The following is a 19,038-nucleotide window of genomic DNA, read 5'->3' on the forward strand; positions in this document are numbered from 1 at the left end:
GTTTTTTCCCAGCATCTCCCCATCACTTTTCCTTGGGTGGTGCTCCCTCCAAGCCCTGTTAACTCAGGCAGTGGCAGGGTTTCTGGCAAAGTTATTCCACGCTAACAATTTGCCTGCCAAAATCTGCTTGCTCTTTACAAAGGACTGGAAGATGCTCTTATTTACTCAGACTTCTCTGTGTGTCTGAGGGATATCTTCAAAACAGGTTCAGTCCAAAAGGAAATGAGAGTTGGAAGCAGCAAATCCTGATGTTATGGGCCAAAGCGGTAGAATATGTGACATAAGCGTTGAGATTCACATGTGGAAAAACAAGAAAAATCTCTTGGTGGCTGCCTTACAATCTTTATAAATTTTGAATTGTCTGAAGAGCATTGCATTAGAAGAAACGTAAAAATTATTTCATAATTAAAATGGCTTTTGTGAAGTGAATGAGAGTGGAGAATTTTTAGAAAAGTTAAAAAACACCTTAAATCTTCTGTGTTTTTTTCACTAATGAGAACTACATGTTCAAATCCCCATGCAGTGGGTCTGCCAAATACTTATCATGTGCTAGGGATGAGTTCAAATCCATTCTGCATCTTGATCCTGCCTAGTCCAGATATTTATACAGTCTTTTTTCCTGTAAATTCTGCAGGCAGCTCAGACTTTTCCTTGGGGTCCCAGGGCTTGGCTGCACTTAGTCCACCTACATGCTTGATTCTCTGTGTCTCATTATTCCTGCTGCATTGCCAGCTATCATTTCTATTTAAAAAAAATAATCCATATATGTGACATTGTGGCCAGAGTTCAGGAGTGCAGAGTTCAGGAGGTACTGCCCTCTAAACAGGAACAATCATGTAGCTGCTGCTGTTTCTCCTTAGCAAAACAGAACAGGCTGGGGGCCGTGAAGCAAAGAGGATGAGAGCTGAGCTTAGTGCAGACATCCCTGAGGGAAAGAGGTTTTGTTTTTTGGTTGCCCAAACATCCTCTAATAATATCTCAGTACAGAAGAGGAATAGTCTTTCTGAGCACTCAAGTCTCAGCTGGCCTTCACTAGCCCAGAGTCTTGCATGAATCTTAAAGAGTTCAGCCCAAGCTCTTGACTCCAGCTGATGGGAGCTCTGGAGTACTGTTCCAGTTCATAAGTGAGTAACAGTCCCTCAGCAGGAAGTCTGGCATTGTTCTCTCTGCTTTCCTTCCTCCCATCATTGCCTCAAGAGGAAGGTCTGGATTTTTCCAAACTTTCTGCCTTTCTAGTTGCATATCAGTGATAATGAGCAAAGGGACTTGACCCATCCATTATTGTTTCCTCTATATATCTGCATCCCCAAGACAAAAGCCAGATCACATCGTGCTGAGCACTGCACAAACATTAAGCACAAGCTGTATTTTCACCTGGGATCTTAGCAGTCCTCTCCCCTGCCCTCTACTCTTTCCTCATGAGCTGAGCAGCAGAAGGAAGCTAAAAAATTTGTTCTAAGATGCAGACACAGGTGGTACATCTGCTCCCATATACCATTACTTTGAGAAGAAATGGAGGGAGAGGAAGTCAGGAAACATAAATGGTGGGGGAGATACTGTTAGGTTTGGGCTTTTGTTGGGTTTTTGGGGGTGTTCTTTGTTTATTATATTTATTTTAATATTTTAATTTTTATTTTATTTTGCTTATTTTTAAATATTGATTCATGATGACTGTAGGTTTCAAAAATGTATCTTTTACTGGCCTCAGGTTGTGCCAGAGGAGGTTAAGATTAGATATTAGGAAATTTTTTTCACAGAAAGGTTTGTAAAACATTGAAACAGACTATCCAGGGAAGTAAGGGAAGTCACAAGCCCTAGAAGTGTTCAAAAAACATGTGGATATAGCTTAGTGGACATGGTTTAGTGGTGCTGGTGCTAGGTTGACAGTTGCATTTGTGTTGAATAATCTTAAAGGTCTTTTCCAAACTTAACAATTCTGTGATTTTCAATAAAAGATCGGGTTTTCACTTTGAACTGTTCTCTTAACAACTGGTAGTTGCATTATGCAGCTAGTGCACAGCCTATGGCTACAATGAAAGTGACTTGAAAATGAGGAAATGCCTGTTAGTCTGATACTAACCAAAGCCCGTGCAAGTCTCACTCCTTCACAAACTTGATATGGAGCTCTCTGTTTATTAGAGGGAATTTGTGTTTTATTAGTGTCCAAGAATAGGACTTAACTTGGCTTAGCTGCCTGTCAGCTGAAATAACTGCTTAATCTTCTCTGTCTTTTCAGTGATCTCCCCACTCCAGTGTGTTTTAAAACTAAGGAGAAAAGGGTTGAGATTCCAGTCCCACACAGCTCCAGCACAGTGACAATAACTATAAACAGCATCTCTGGAACTGCTTTGGCTACCAAAGAATTTAAAATTCACAAGAAGGATATCTGTAAGTATCAGGTTTTATGTGTGTATACAAAGCCTTTACACTGTGTTTAACAATTCTCCAGATGTGTATATGTTTGCAGTTTTCTTTGACAGTATTCCTATAGGTAAAATGTTGATATACTGAGTCCATATGAAGCTACTGTGCATCATAGTTTTTTTTTTCTCTAATCCTTCAGAGGAAAGAAAACTCCTCTTACCCATAGCTCATAGCAGAGAAATCAAGGGCAGAATGTGACAAGGAAAGCAAAATACAACACTGTTACATCCCCAACTCTTTGCCCTTTTTTATCTTACTTATGAGTTAGGAAGGATTTGTAAACAAATTCCTAATCTACATACTGAGGTACCTACATGGGTTTTAAAGTGCTTTTGGTCAGACTTGGCTTGGGAAAGGCAGAATAAACTTCCTAGTGTCTCTTCTTCCATTTTGGATGCTACAGAATGAAGTAGCTTACTCCTGCAATTTCAGAATACTTCAAGGGAAATTATATCATATGTCACTCCTGACAGGATCATATTGTCCTAATATATGCCCAACTTACCCGTTCTGTTCAGCTGTATATGAAACTGAGAAAATACATTTATTCTTGGAAGATAGACTACTTCATGTTGGAGTCATAAGTAAGTCAGACTTTTTCCCACTTCTTTCCATACAAAGGAGGAAGTTGTAAACTGAAGATGGCACTGCCACCATCTTCCATGCTTGCTCTAGGCTTCAGTTTTGGTTTAATTCCGTAGTCCTTTAGTGTAGTCAGATTCTAATGTCAGTAATATTCCTTATCCGTGCTTCTATTTACAGTTGAGAGCAGCTCAAGAACTTTAACAAAATGCAACTCACAAATATTTGGGCAACGCACTGCATTCTCCAGGATATTGCTGACTCCAGGCAGGATGAGTCTCTCAGGTTCATCACAGGTTATCGTAGGCAGTGTTGAACTGTGCTGAATACTTTGCAGGCTCTCAGATCCGTGTTAAGAACTGAATTGGATGTATCACACATTTTAAAAATATATTTTATCCTGCAGCAGGCCAAATGAACTGCCATAACCCTTGTGTTACCATAATTCTTCCCTGCTTCTCAGTCTCTTGCTTCATCACTGCCCATTTGTAGAAGAGGTCTTCTGTTTAATCTCCCCATCCTGTCCACATCATGATGTCATGCCTTTAGTATTTCTTCTAGCTTAAAATCACTTTCCCCATGATCTTGTTCAGGCCCTCATGTGAGCTTCTTCCATCCTCTGCTTCTGCTGTCCTTTCTCCCTGCTATCATTTTTGTTGCAAATCCCCACTTCCTTACTGGTATCCAAAACTTACTTCTTTTGGGGATGGTTTCCGATCGTCTTCCCTAGAAGTGTTCTTATGCATGCTTCAAAGACTGTCACCATGTTTTCTTTGCCTCTGCAGTATTGAATGAATGTTGTAAAAGACAGAATACCTTTCCTCCTTAATATGCATTATGAAGAGTCGTATTCATGACCAGTTACTCGCATATCTGCATGCTGAGATATCCAAAGAAAATGCTACCTAGTGATTCATCAACACCTGTGCTTTCCTGAGAACTTTCATGCTCAAGTAATGACAGAGCCTATCTCATTCTAATTACAGAGATTGAGTTACATGTTTATATGGCTACTAGCCAGTTCAGAGCAGAGATGTGGCTGTTGAACACCTGTAGGGCTGGTGTTGCTGACTAATGACTTGAGTATGGGGTTTTTTCTCCCTCTCTTTTTCAAGTGTTTATTCCTGTCACTCCACGCATTCTTAGTTTAACACCTGACTTTTCAACTTCCACATTAAATCTGAAGTGGAGTGATAATGGATCGGTCTTCCCAGATGGACTGGGTGCTGTTTGGCAGATTCAGATACTCCGAAAAGAAACAATGGAAAAAGTCACACAAGTAAGTCCTTTTCTTCCCTTATGAAAAATACATATGCAATTTTTGCCCTTGGTAATATTCTGAGGTCATTTGAAGAAAGCTGAGAATGATGAAGATTGTAGAGCTTTGTAGAACCTTCTAGTCATGCTTCTAGTATGTAATTTCTTTTTAAGTTTCAAAGTTATGAGAAGACTGGCTACTATACTGTCAGTACTGAGTCACACCATTTTATTTTTTTTTAATCTAGTACAGGGATTTTTTAATTAGAACTTGCTTGTAAATTTGGCAGATATTTTACACCATTGTCTCTACTTCTCCAACAGTATGTCAAGTCTTGGTCTCTGAATGCTCAGCTTGCTTTTTTCTTTTTTTTGTAACCACAGTTCTTCCAAGCCAATTAGTAGCTCTGTTCTAAGCATTTAAGTAATGGAGAAAAGACAAAATGTGCAGGCTGGGACATTTTAGAAAATTTGGAACATTTCACTGTCTGGGAGAGACCCAGGATACTGGGATGCAGTATATACCTATTTAAATGCTTGGTGAGCTTCCTGCTCTCTCTCAAATGTCTGCCCTCTGGTATTTCTTGCAGACAGTCTACCTGGCTGGTGGGCTTTTTAGTAAGTTAGGCTTTTGTCCAAGTAAATTCACTGTGCAACTGAAAGTTAGGTGGGACACTCCAGTAATCTCTCGGGATATTATGCTTTAATTCATTTAATTTGCCATTCTGTTGACACTTAGGAGATTATAAGTCATTTTGAGCAGGTGTTTATAAGCTCTGTCTTTGTTATTTTTTTGCATGTGAAAACTCTGCAGGTTACTTACCACTCAAAACTGACTCATGAAGACATCATTCTTTCTTGGAACTGGACATCAGATATGCCTTTGGAGTGCGCATCGCACTATGTGAAGATTCGCTGTTATATTAATGTAACAGAGTTTGTTGGCCTCAAGGAGTGGAGTGACTGGAGCCCAGTAGAAGTGATCCTTGGTATGTTTGCTCCCTTGCCACCACAGGGACTTTGATTTCTTTGTAAGAAGTGAGCCAAAATCAGAGAAAAAGCATTAGGCATTAATGGGCTGATGGCTTTGAGGATGTTTTGATTGGAGAAATAATGCAATCACTAGTTAATGAAACCTAGTAAACATTTATTTGTATGCATTGGAGTGCTTCTCAGTCACATTTTAGCTGATCAGCACCATATTTATAGCAAATTGTTCATGTGGGATTTTTGTTTGTTTGTTTTCTTCCTTCTCTACTAGGAAAAGATACCGATCCCAGTGAGAGTGGAGTGTTTCCTCTGGATACTGTGGTGGCAGTAGGTTCAGATGTGACATTTTGTTGTATCCATGAAGAAGGTCAGAACATAACAAATATGAGTTATGGATCAAAGCCCTACCCAATGATACAGCTGAGCAGTCGGAGCCATGCAATCAGAGTACTAAATGCCAGTGCCTCAGATTCCAGTGGAACAAATGTTGTGTGCAGACTCAACGATGGAATGATGGAGGGAACTGTCCTGTTTGTAGGATGTATGTATCATTATGTTTACTAACCTCAGGAAAATCAAAATAATTTTGAGACTCTTAGAGTTCTGCTAGGAAACAAATACTACTGTGGCTTTCCTCCCACCCCCGGCCTTTGGTTTTGAGCATGAACTGGGATTGTACTTGTTTCACTGTGGAAATCCCAGCTCATGGAGAAGACACCAAGTCTGGGAGGATGAGAAGGTACCCATATAAGCCCTTTTCTTTTAGAACCTGACCCAGTGCTTCTTTCATTGATCTCTTGTTCTAAGGTACTTTTTCATGATCTGGAATACTCAGTAGTTTATTGCCATATGAATATTCATCCCCCGTCTATATCACTGTAGGCTTACATCTGTTCTGGTTTAGTCCATGGCAAGGTGAGAGTAAGAGCAAGAATTGTAAATGCAAACATTTGTTTACCAGTCAGTCAAATGAAGACAATAAAACAGTTAGACTTGCAACAAAACATACTCATCCAGGGCAGTAGCTCCTTGGAAGCTAATTACAGCAGAGGAAACCAACCGACAATTCCTTTTTCCTGGACGCTCTTCTAAAACACCCTTTCAGTATTTTCTTTAAAGGTGCTGAATCACTGTGCATCTTCTCTGCCAGGATCAGAAATCTGTTCCAGAAACAGATACCTGTTAAAACAAATGACTGAAGGTACCTCGTGGTTTTTTTCTCGTAATTGGTCATTTTAGAGCTTTGTGTGTTTTCTCCACGTGGATTTTGAGAGTTATAATCTTCCGATAGCTGTTCATTATAATCCCATTCCCCATTACAAATGCCTGCCTTGAAACTTAGAATCCTTGGGGTTGAGGAAAGGGATAGGTGAAACTGGACTCATTTTGAAAGTGTACTCCCATCTCCAAGCTGTGCATGCTCTCATTGACTTTGTCTATTAAGTTTGTGATAGCAAATGCAAAACAGAATTCAGCCGTTGATGTTTTCTCAGTGATATGTCATTTTTACATTAATTGCACTCTATTCACTTTTGTGGGAGAATCATCCAGGTAATTAAGTCAGTGATTCAAGAAAGAATGCCCTGACAATCCCATAGGTTTCTCCTATGCAGTGGTTTTCAAAGAGATGGGATTCCAAGTCTTGTTTCTTGTCAATATTTCTTCTAGTGTGTCTACAGGGAGGGGACTTGTGATGGTCCTCTTGCTGGTGAGAGACATTTGGGGAAGAAAAGGTAGAGGAAGGAAAAATAATGCCTTGGTTAAGCCTAGGTCTGTGTTCCTTTTTGGCCCGCTGCTCATAATCGAAACTAAGCCTACCACTGTCACCTCTTGCGTTAGTGCCCCTTCTCTAGGGCAGCTATGTGGATATTATTGTGCTACCTTTGGCACATCTTTCCAGTCTCATCCATCTCAAGTGTATGAGACCTGAAACAAGTGCTCTACTTACTCTCAAGTTAGCATGGTTGCCCTCTCTGTTGGGAACACTGCCCATCTTTTCCAGGAAGGTACTCAACCCTGCCCTAGTAGGTCAGCAAAAAACAAGATTTAAAAGAAAAAGATTGGCACTTCCAAAGTCATGGGAAAGGGGATGAGCCATTCAGGCCTTGCTTTAACTTTCAGATTCAGTGTGGAATTCCTGCCAAAGGGACCATCTCCTTGACATGACTTGTTTGGAGAATTCAAAACAGTGTTGGGGCTGGCATGTTAGAAAATGTGACGCACAGCCGACAGCTTTCCTGCATTGCTCATCGGCTAAGCTGATGCTAAGAATTTCAGAAAAGTCTTGGCAGAGTTTCAGTGAAACACTTCCAGGTCAGAGCCTGGAGCTTGTGAACATGTTTGCATGTGATTTACCAGGTTACCCACCCACTTAGAATCCTCAAGTCAAGTGTTAGTCAGATGGGCCTGATAATAATTATCCATCTGTTTTATTGTGACTTTTTAAAGGCGTATTTTTGTATGGTTGGAGTGTAACTGTTGCCATGTATTTGTGAAGCACGCAGTCCAGACCCAGAAAAACCAAATGGTGATGTTTTCAGGAAACCAGTGACCCAAATGTCATACTAGAATGGCAGAACATCAGCTAACTCTTCTGGTTTCCTTTCATGCTACAGATGCTCCTGATATTCCCCAAAACCTGAGCTGTGAAACACCCAATTTCCAGATAATAAAATGCACCTGGAAACCAGGCAGACCCAGTGGACTGTATGGAAAACGAAGAACAAAGTACAATTTATTTGAAAGGTAAAATTAATCAGCGCTAAAAGGAGTAAAAGGGTACAACTGGAATACCTACGTTGCTGCCTGTGACTTACTGCTCCATGCATACTTAAATGTGATAGTTTTCGTTGTTTAGAGCCTAAAATACTTTCCAGGAGTTTCTAGAAGTTGTAACTAAACTTGGAAAACCCTTGTCTAGCCCTGCAAAATTCCAGTGGAAATTAAGGATGACTTTTCCCAGAGGTTTATGCCATTATGAACTCACAAGTAAATAAAGGGCATAGAGTATGAGGCTGCTGCCAACATACAGATAAGACCAATATGAAAATATAGGTACATAATAAGTCAATCACTAATTTTTCATTTTTTTTTTTTTTAATATGAAACCTGGGCAGATTGTATGTTAGATGTTTACTGAACTTCTACTAGGCAAGATGGCAAGAAGCCCACTGAGAAAGAATTATAAAACAGGTCATGGTGCATTTCCCATGCCACTAGGAAAAACAGCAATGGGCCTACAGCCATTCTCCTCTCAGCATTAAGGATTAGATAGTGTCGAGCAGGCAAAGTATACGTATTACCTGTATAATGTTGAAAGGGAAGAAAGCACTGATGTCATCCATGGAAAGTAGTCGAGTGATGTCCCACCACATTGTCTAACGGAGTAGGCCATGTAAAGCCTTAAAAGTGAGGAATCATTGGTTGGAATAGCACTTGCAGTTGGGATTCCTTGGTAGTTGTGATTAGAAGTTAGTGAGGAGTTAACAAAATTCACGTGGCGAGGAGGCTCCCATGTAATGCCAGAGGAGCAGTCAGGAAAAAGAGCCAGGAGAGGCCTGAGTCACACAAACTGATGAGAAATGGAGTCTTGTGGTGGCTTTGAAGCAAGTCAGAGGCCGTGAGGATCGAGTTACTGCCACAGATATCACCGAGGGTGCTAATGCTAAAGAAGTCATTGGGTAGAGTGCAAAGAGGTGGACAAAAGAGAGCAAGTGTTCAAAGGAAAGGAGCTCTAGTCACTCGCTGCTGATATTCAACTTATAAACAAGGATGTTGTCCAGTGTTGTTATGTTCAGCCCAAAGCTGTAAGATTGATGTGATGCATTTCAGGGTAAATATTCTCATTCTTGTTCTCAGCCCACACTGAACTATTGAAATAGAGAGTATGATGTGGAGAGAGCTCAGAGCTCAGCTAGAACACAATAAAAATGCCTGAAGGAAGAAGTTAATTAAATTTGTGCTACTGAATGAGAGGCTTACACAGATTGTAATTAAAGCAAATATACATACATATATACAGATACACGCTCTAGATTTTACCCCCAGAGATGTACCACTGGTGTTGTCTGTTACCAGACTGCCTCTCCTGCTGTTGATTAAAAAATAACTGGGAATAGCGGATGTATTCCAGGTAACAAACTTTAGTTCAGGCTTTTAGAAGGACAATATATGTAGCATCTTACTAGTTCAGAAAACAATTAAAAGAATTCTTTAAATGTAAATGTATGCTGATCTGAACAAAGATACTTTAAGTCAGAATCTTAGTGGTAACTTGTGAGGTGGTTTTACAGGACCTACCTGTTTTCAAGGCTTTTGAGAAGTGAGTGAATGGAAATGTTATGCTAGTAGAAGAGGAGAGTTTCACGTGAGAACAGGGCAAGTCATGACTGTTGCCACTTTAACCTGCGTTGTGGTGTTATGCCTCTGCAATCAAATCATTCTGTAAGCTGTGTGAACTGAACCCATCATTCTGTACTGTGTTTTCAGTCTAGAGTTCTAACTGTTGCTAGAAATTAACTTATTCAAAAATTAACCTTTTCCCCTTTCCTTTTTTACTTTTTAGAACATCTGGTAAAAATGTTTCATGCGAAGTCAATGAAATGAACAGAGAGCGTGTCTGTGTCTTTCCAGTACTGCCTGATCAAAAAACCTATGATTTCATATTAGGTGTCTCCAATCCTATTGGGCAAGCAGAGTCATCTCTTTTGGTTGATATAACTCAAAGAGGTAATAGTAATGACTTAAAAAGGCAAAAAGATGTGTTTACTACATGCTAACCATTTGTTTGTTTGGTGTTTGAAGAACTCTGACATGGTATACTTTTCATTATTTTGCTTTATTGTCACCAGCTTTTTGCTGTATTTAATAATTTGGACTTGAAAATAACTCAAGACCTGTTTTGAGGCAGTGATGTGTACAGGGAGATGACAGTTCTCAATAGAAATGCTACCAGATTGTGCACACTGCTAGTGTTGATATAAATGCTACTGGTGACCTAATAATTAGCTGGCTGCTGTTTATTGGGAATCATAGAATGGCTGCAGTTGGAAGGGACCTTAAAAATCATTTCGTTCCAACACACCACACACACTCCTCACACCTCACTTCCTGCCATATCCCACCTGTTAGATTAGGTTGCCCAGAGCCCCATCCAATCTGGCCTTGAACACTTCCAGGGATGGGGCCTTCACAGCTTCTCTAGGCAAGTTTATTTATTGCTTCATATTTTATTACACATCAATAATTTAAATTTAGGTGTAACTCTATGAACTGTGGATGACCTTGTATTTCAGTCTGTGTTTATAGGGCAAAATACCATACAGTTTTGCAGCATCAGCGTTTGGAGCATAAAAAAAGTAGCACAAACAGATAAAAGGTAATATCGGGACTATTACATGCTGTTGGTAATAGCCATGATCATCTGCTGTCATAGTTTGGAGAAAGAAATAACTTCTTTCATTAGACTTTAAGTTTAAACAAGGAAAGTGAGATGACCACCTTTTTAGCACTGTCTTCCTCACCCTTTTCCTTCTGTCTCCTCAACCACAGCTGAGATTTCAGACGTTCCTATTGGTTACAATATTCTGCCATCCCCCAAAAAACTGAATTTAAACATGAAGTTGGTGCATTTTTTTTTAATCCAGGTCCCAGATCAACTATCTTAAGATTAGAATTCTCAAAGTACTTTTTTCATAAGGTCAGTAAGACGGAAAATATTTATCTGTGTCTCCAAGTTTTTATCTCATGTGCTGGTACACTCAGTCTTAAGTAAATCTATTTCCATGTTTGACAGCTGAGAAGAGTGTCAGGAATGAGACTGCTCACAGGTGCCTTCCAGCACCAGTTTTCCCAGTTGCTGATTGGATCACTTATCCTTCTGATTCTCTTTGGTCTTTTAAAGTCAGATTTTTCTGAACTGAAATGAATATGGTTTTTTGACTTGGAACTGAAGGTTTTTTCTTTATTTTTTTAGTTCATCCAAAAACCCCGGAGAAGTTGACTGTTTCTGAAAACAACTCTACAAGCATTCATCTGCGTTGGTTTATAAATGGCAGCTTTGCTGAGATCAGGCTTCTGTGTCAAATTGAAATTAGCAGTGGTCACTCTGAGCAAAAACTAGTAAGTGTTGCTTTTAAGGGATTATTTTTTGGCACAGATGTCAATCTTTTTCACTGAACTAATCACATTTCAAATTCTTTTCTCATGCTAAGAGCTTCATTCTGATAATCTTATTAAATGATTAATGTAGTAATGAGTAGAGGTTCATTTACTAAAATCAGAAAACTTCCTGTTCATCTCTGTTGTTGCCTGGTTTCTCTCTCTTTTTCTTTCTTCTTTTTTTTTGGGGGGGGGGGGGGGGGGGCTTAGGGTTTTTTTGTTTGGTTTTTTGTTTTGTTTTAAACTGTTTAGAACAAAGTCAAATTACACACCATGTTATTTGTTGCTTGGAGACTGTCCATAGTGCTTTATGCTAATTCTTTAGGTAACAGTCCTTGTGCTTTGTCCTTCCAGGTGCAAACTTAACATTAACTATTAATACATAGCTGTTCCAGGATGCACTGCTGCCTTGAAGACTTCCATGGTGGTTATTTCAGATCTTGTAGTCTGCAGCTGAATTTCTCTTTTCTTTTCTTTCCCCTTGGAGAATAGTTCATTTGTTTACTGTCAGCAGTTGACATGCATGTGGCCATAACAGGCAGCTACTAAACCTGCTTGTATGTCGGTGATGTAGAGACAGGATAGGGAAGGATTTTCCCACTGGGTGTATCAGTAGGTAATCTCCCACTGAGGAGAGAAGGTGGTATTTGTGGACTGGGTTCAGATTTTCAGCCATTCAGGCTCCCAGCTGCTGCCCAGCTTGGTGCTCTGTGTCCCTGACTGGAGCTGCATATTTACTCTGCTGACTGTCAGAGGAGCTTAGGATACTAATTTAGACACCAGCATCAGACACTGACTGTAGGTGGTGGGAATATATCCTCTTCTTAACTGCTTAACTTAGTGTGGTGTGACCTGTGTCACTGGGGAAGCCTAATGGCAGCTGCCTGTTCAGTTGGCTTGAGATTTACCCCCAATTTCTTTGTGCATTCAGATCTCTGAGCATTTTGGGTAGGCACATGCTGAATTGTCAGGTCTTGCTGCACCGAGTCTGAATTTGTAATTTTAGCACATTAACCTCAGAGGCTGTTTTTTACAGTACTTGTTTGATTTTTAGCAGAGTTCTGTTACCCTCTGTATTTAGTTGCTAGTTGGGCACAGCCTTGAATAACTTAGGTCAAACCACAGAAATTATACAGCTTAGACTGAAGATAATCATTATGTACGTGCCTCTAAAATAATAGGGTAGTAGTTAATGCATACTCTGTAAGACTATTTTTAAAATACTTTCAAAGCTCTTAATGAGTGTGTAAGCCTTAAGCTTTTATATTTTCTCTGTAATGACATGTGTTAACTAATACCAGAGATAAAGTACTGCAAAGGAACTCATAAGTATTTTTGGAATACGAAGCTCAAAGCCTCGGGCGTGCACTCATTTGTGAACTCTGCTAGCAAAGCAATCATCTGGGGCAGTGGGAGATAGTCAGGTCTTACACTTGCACAGAAGTTTGATTCCCAGCACCTGTATCAGAGCCCACAGCTGCAGATATTTTGTAATGCAGCAAAGAGCTCCCTAGAAGCTTTCAGAACTTGTTACATTGTTGCTGGTTGCTTAATAAAAACTCCAGGAGTTCTCCCTAACAAACAAAAGTAGCTGTGAAATTGTTATGGAGTTTTACATGGCATTTTGCGGATGTTTTCAGAAGCTTTTCCATCCGTATGAGAGATTGCTGGCTTTTCCAGTATTTTTGAAGTTGTCATTTGGCTTTAGCAGTGCACAATTAGTTGCATCTTAAAGTCACTTGGAATCCAGTTTTTGGCAGCTGTGGTGCACATGTGTTATAATTAGATTCAGTGAAAAATATTCCCAGGCTTAGGATTTCCTTAAGTAATCATGCAACTGAAACGCTTCCTAGACTCACATCATTTTAAGAATAATAGGGGAGACTAGTCCTCTCATAAGAGCTGTGAACTGAGGTCACCTAGGTTAGATTTGGATACTATCTTTTGAAGGAAAAATGGTGGAAGCAAACTATATGATAAATATCTTGCTCTAACAAGCTGTCTTTAGTGTACTTCTGTGCATGTCTCTTAGGAAAAAAGCCTCTGTGCTGGCAGTCTGATGTGCATGTGCTCAGGGGAAGTGCAGGTTCTGAATACCAGAGGTGAAATCCTGGCCTGCCTCATGTGAGCAGTTTTACTGCATGTAGGAGAGCAGGGGACTGGATGGGATAGATAGGAAGCAACAGCCTGCTACTGTGTGCAGAGCTCCTCCTGTTGAAGGCTCATCAGTGTTCCCTCTCCTTTTCATGCTTTACAGCTCAAAGGTGCTACCTACTGTCATATTTCAATTTCTGTGCTATATATGACTTTATTTGGGTGGACCTCTGAAAATTTTTTCTTTGTTTAGGGTGACTGCATAGGAAATATTTTTCTTTTTCATTATTTTCTTCATAGGGCTTGACTGCAGCTTTCACACTGTGAGCATTCTTGGGGAAAAATATCACGTTTTTAGGTGCTGACTTGCAGCATAATCTAGGAGGAAAAAAATATATCATGTCAATTTCTGTAAATTTTTAACAGCACAATATCTCCATGCCTGGTGGGAAATCCTCAGCTTACACAGCTCATCTGAATGCATTGCACCCATATACCAAATACCAGCTCAGGGTGCGCTGTTCAGCTGCTGACCACTTCTGGAGGTGGAGTGACTGGAGCCGGGTAGAGGAGTACACAACATCAGAAGCCCGTAAGTTTATCTGACTCTTTGGTGAGAAAATGTTGGACTTGTGAGGCCATATATTTTAAAATTAGTCGTCTAAAAACCTAACTTTTCAATAGATGGTAAATTGTCTACTGTGCAACTTGGGAAAATAAACTACCACTCTTATGTTTTTCTAAGCTCCTGCAAGAGGACCAGACATCTGGAGAGAGAGAAGTCCTTCTGGAGAAAGTCTAAAAATCTTCTGGAAGGTAGATAGGACACTTGAACTTTTAAATATTATGTATATTATTTAAAATATTATGTAATGTAACTGTATAAAAAATATTTTCTTACACATTTATAAATTAGTGAACTGTATAGTCAGTAAACCAGACTGCTTTTCTTAGCCTTTTTTTTTGGAATCATCCATTGAGACAAATATTTTTCCCAAATGAAAATATTATTGAAATTTTATAATTTAAACATTGCATTGAGAAGCATTTCACAGGAAGAATTAAACTTTTTATACATCCTAGTTGAAAAGTAAAAACTTGGAAACTTATATGCTAATTCTTACTTGCATGACTTTTTTGGCTCATACTCTTATACAGACATCAGACTAGATCAGGAACATTAAATTCATATTTTCCTGTGTCTTCTTTTGTATATTGCATTTTGGTTTTAATGGTTTTTCTTTGTCTGTTCATAGCCCTTACCCCTTTCTGAAGCCAATGGGAGAATAATGTCTCATGAAGTGTCCTGCTACCTGCTAGAGACACCACTGGAGCATAAAGTAGTCACTGAACCCACAAACAGCACAGAGATAAAACTTGGAAAAAATGACTGTATAATTAGCGTTGTAGCCAAAAACCAAGCAGGCTCATCTCCTCCTTCAAGGATAACAAGCGTGGAACTTCCAAGTGGTGAGTGCTCTCAACCATGAGTTAAACACCTTCAAAGCCAGAACGAGTTTGTTGATTGAAAAATAATGCTTTGTTTGTTTGTGTTTATTTCCCCACCCAAATCTACTGGGTAGGGGAAAAAAATGCTTTTCTTTCAGTGTAGTGTCTTTCCAATCAATCGTACTCTCTACGTAAAGGAAGGGTGATAGTGTGCACTCTTTGCAGCTATTTGCACTTTCTGGAGACCTCCCAGGAACAAAATGAATGAGACTTCAGAGCATTGGTGTGGATATTTAGGGAGCTGAGTTTATTTCTGTGTGTTCTTTTTGAGACACTGAGAAGTGTTACATGCTAAAGAGAATCAGAATAAAGTTTTGGAGGTGTTGTGTGCCTTTTTGAGGAGAGAATTGTCAGTTCAATGCCTGTGAGCTCTGCAGGAGAATATTAATTGGGCTGGTTGGTAAAGTGTTGGCATCCTTGTGCTAGGCAGACAGTGTTTGAAAAGGAGGTAGGGCTTTAGCTTCCCAATTAAAGCACTGTTGCTCTTGCTGAGGGCTTTTGTAAAGGGAAATAGCTGAGCCAGATAATGATTTTCTGCTCATAACACTGAACCTGGGGAGAAGATAATATTGCACAAGGTTTTTGAGAGTCCATGTTTCCCTGGCTGCTAGGAAGAGTATAATCTCCCAAAGCCCAAACATCTGCCTCCAGATCTGGCTGATAAGCTCTGCAGGGTGTACAGATTTACACAGCAAGACCTCTCTGTGCTTGTTTGCCAGGAGCATGCGTGGATCTGCTTCTCCTTGCCCACCTCATCATCATGGCTGGGCTTCACGAACGAAGATTTAGGAAGGCTCTATCCATGTTTGTTACAGGCATGCTGGTGGCTTATGAGGCCAATACGAGATAGACATGTCCAATTGCAAAAGGGACAGCAGAAAGACTCCTTAGGTGGTGTATTCAGCAAGACACGATTCTTTCTACATTGTCTTTTCTCCTCAAGGGTGATCCTGTGTGCTTTCTCAAAAGCATCAGCAACATTATAGATGGTGTGTCTCCAGACCTCCCGACTGGAGGCCAGAGTAGACCAATGATGTCGATCAATGTGGCCAAGGCTGAGATGTTGTTTCAGGGAGTCCTTGTATCTTTTCTTCGGGGCTCCTCTCTTGCGGCAGCCAGTGGCAAGTTCACCATAGAGCAAGATCTTAGGGAGGTGGTGGTCCTTCATCCTTGAGACGTGCCCTGCCCAGTGCAGCTGTGTTCTCAGTAACATGGCCTCAATACTTGTGACTGCTGCTTGTTCTAGAACAGACGTATTAGTCACATAATCTGACCAGTGGATGTTTAGGATTGTACGGAGGCAGCGTTGATGGAAGCGTTCTAGGAGTCACAGGTGGTGGCGGTAGACAACCCATGCTTCGGAACCATATAAGAGAGTAGACAGCACAATGGCTTTGTAAACACTGATCTTGGTGCTTTTCTTCAAGTGTTTATTACACCATACTCTTTTATGGAGTTTTCCAAAAGCACTGTATGCCTTTGCTAACCTGTTGTCCATCTCCCCATCAATCTTACCATCTGAGGAGATGAGGCTGCCTAGGTAGGTAAACTGCTGGACTGATTTAAGCTCTGACTGGCCAATGGTGATGTGGGGATGATGGAAGACTTCCTGAAGTGCAGGTTGATAGAGAACTTCTGTCTTCTTTAAGCTGACTTCCAGCCCAAAGAGCTCAGCAGCGTCTGCAAAGCAGGATGTTAAACGCTACAGAGCTACTTCCGTGTGGGCAACAAGGGCGGCATCATCAGCATAAAGCAGCTCCCGGACAAGATGGTTTAAGGTCTTAGTGTGGGCCTTCAGTCGCCTTAGATTGAAAAGGCTTTCATCAGTACGGTATCGAATGTAGATACTGTCCTGATCCTCGAGGTCTGCCATGGCCCTTTGGAACATCATGCTGAAAAAGATTGTGAATAGGGTTGTTGCAAGAACGCAGCCTTGTTTCACACCATTCTTTATTAGAAAGGACTCAGAAAGTGCATTGCCATATCTGACTTGGCCGTGCTGATCCTCATGGAGTGAGATGATCATTTTAAGCAACCTGGGGGGACAACCTAAACTTTCCAAAATCTGCCATAGACCTTTTCTGCTCACAGTATTGAAAGCCTTGGTGAGATCAACAAAGGTTACACAGAGACCTTTGTTCTGTTCCCTACACTTCTCTTGCAATTGTCTGAGGACAAATACCATGTCTGTGGTACTCCTGTTGGCTCTGAAACCGCACTGACTTCCAAGAAGAATTCCTTCTGCAATAGCAGGTATTAGTCTGTTCAAAAGTATTCTTGCCAGAATTTTGCCAGCAATGGAGAGCAGAGTAATACCACGGTAATTTGAGCAATCAGATTTAATTCCTTTCTTCTTATACAAAGTGATGATGACTGCATCTCAAAGGTCTAGTGGTAGCTCGCCTAGTTCCCAGCAGCACACCAGAAACTCATGAAATTTAGCATGGAGTGCAAGGCCCCCATGTTTCCAGGCTTTGGGTGGAATTCCATCAACCCCACCTGTCTTGCCAATTTTCACCTGCTGTATGACCTTGAGGGTTTCTCGCAAAGTGGGGGCAGTATCCAATTCATATTTCACCGGTTGTTGTGTGATGGACTGAATTGCTGAGTCTTGGACTACATGGTTGGTACTGAAAAGAGTCTGAAAGTGTTCAGACCATCGATTCAGAATGGAGGTTTTATCTGTTTGAAGCGTTTGACCATCAGCGCTGAGTAAAGGGCTTTGGACTTGGTATGTAGGCCCATATGCTGTTTTCAGGGCCTCATAGAATCCTTTGTGATCTCCCGAATCTGCGCATGGTTGAGTTTTTACAGCTAGATCAATCCACCACTTGTTCTGGATGTCACGGAGTTTCTGCTGGAGCTTGCTGCATGCAAGACGAAAGGCTGTTTTTCTTGCGTGACAGGATGGCAGTGCAAGGTGTGCTTGGTGGGTGGTTCTCTTCTTCCTCAAAAAATCCTGGATTTCTTGATTATTTTCATCAAACAAGTCCTTGTTCTTCTTGAGGGAGAACCTTAAGGATTCTTCAGAGGATTGCAGGATGCTGTTTTTAATATGGTGCCAAATTGTTTCAGGAGAGGAATCTGCAGAATCTGTGGAATGGTTTTTGAGCCTCGTTTGAAGGTTTGCCTGGAATCTATCTCTTACTGTGGCTGATTGGAGATTGTTAACTTGGAGTCTTCTCCTTGGGATGCTACCCCTTTTGGGTTTGAATTTGATATTGAAGTTGAGTTTACAGCACGCGAGCCAGTGGTCTGTTTGGCATTCTGCGCTGGGCATCACGCGGGTATGGTGGACATCACGGACATCTCTCCATCGCACCAAGACGTAATCGATGAGGTGCCAATGCTTAGATCTGGGGTGCATCCAGGTTGTCTTCAGACTATCTTTCTGCTGAAAGATAGTATTAGTGATGGTGAGCTGTTGCTCCGCACAGAATTCTAGCAGAAGTCGACCATTATCGTTGCAGTTTCCAACACCGTGCTTGCCTAATACTCCTTTCCATGCTTCAGAATTCTTACCTACTGTGGCGTTGAAATCACCAAGGATAATGATCTTATCATCTGCAGGCACCTTTTGGGTAAGGAGGCGCAGGTCAGTGTAAAATTTATCTTTTTCAGCAGGGTCAGCTTGGAGAGTTGGAGCATATATACTAAAGAGGACAGCATGTTGCTTGTTGTTTAGTGGAAGGCGTAGGGAGATAATGTGGTCAGAGTGACCTGTTGGCAGATTTTCGAGTTTAGGAACAATAGAGTTTTTGATCACGAAGCCGACTCCTGAGAGATGTTTTTAGGTTCTGGGCTTACCTGACCAAAAGAGTGTGTAACCAGCACCATGTTCTCTGAGGCTACCTTCTTCACGAAGGCGAACTTCACTGAGAGCGGCAATGTTTATGTTGAGATGAGCCAGTTCATGGGCAGTTAGAGCAGACCGACACTCAGGATGTCCGCTATCCGCAGAATCGAACATGGTTCTGATGTTCCAGCATGCTAGAGTTAGTTTAGGTACACCTTTGGAGGCAG

General features: G+C 40.9%; 1 protein-coding gene and 1 long non-coding RNA gene across 7 annotated transcripts in view; one reads left to right on the top strand and one right to left on the bottom strand.

Annotated features, from left to right (window-relative positions):
* The window catches only part of LIFR (LIF receptor alpha), a 53,645-nt gene that overhangs the window by 21,617 nt on the left and 12,990 nt on the right, over positions 1–19,038 (top strand). For all 6 annotated transcript variants that reach the window (XM_027634747.1, XM_027634746.1, XM_027634745.1 and 3 more), the window contains 10 exons: positions 2,237–2,388; positions 4,122–4,285; positions 5,078–5,252; positions 5,525–5,794; positions 7,869–7,998; positions 9,818–9,981; positions 11,228–11,373; positions 13,933–14,098; positions 14,252–14,322; positions 14,763–14,976. In XM_027634747.1, the coding sequence (XP_027490548.1) occupies positions 2,237–2,388; positions 4,122–4,285; positions 5,078–5,252; positions 5,525–5,794; positions 7,869–7,998; positions 9,818–9,981; positions 11,228–11,373; positions 13,933–14,098; positions 14,252–14,322; positions 14,763–14,976 (1,652 nt within the window). The remainder of the gene's footprint in view (positions 1–2,236; positions 2,389–4,121; positions 4,286–5,077; positions 5,253–5,524; positions 5,795–7,868; positions 7,999–9,817; positions 9,982–11,227; positions 11,374–13,932; positions 14,099–14,251; positions 14,323–14,762; positions 14,977–19,038) is intronic.
* LOC113943235 lies at positions 10,847–18,286 on the bottom strand. The gene is made up of 3 exons (XR_003526253.1): positions 18,164–18,286; positions 15,561–15,567; positions 10,847–10,856 (listed from the first exon to the last, which is right to left on the bottom strand). It is a non-coding gene; the product is annotated as an uncharacterized LOC113943235 (long non-coding RNA).

The sequence above is a fragment of the Corapipo altera genome, unplaced genomic scaffold (assembly GCF_003945725.1).
Source record: "Corapipo altera isolate COAL_440 unplaced genomic scaffold, ASM394572v1 61411, whole genome shotgun sequence".
In the NCBI taxonomy this organism is placed as follows: Eukaryota; Metazoa; Chordata; class Aves; order Passeriformes; family Pipridae; genus Corapipo; species Corapipo altera.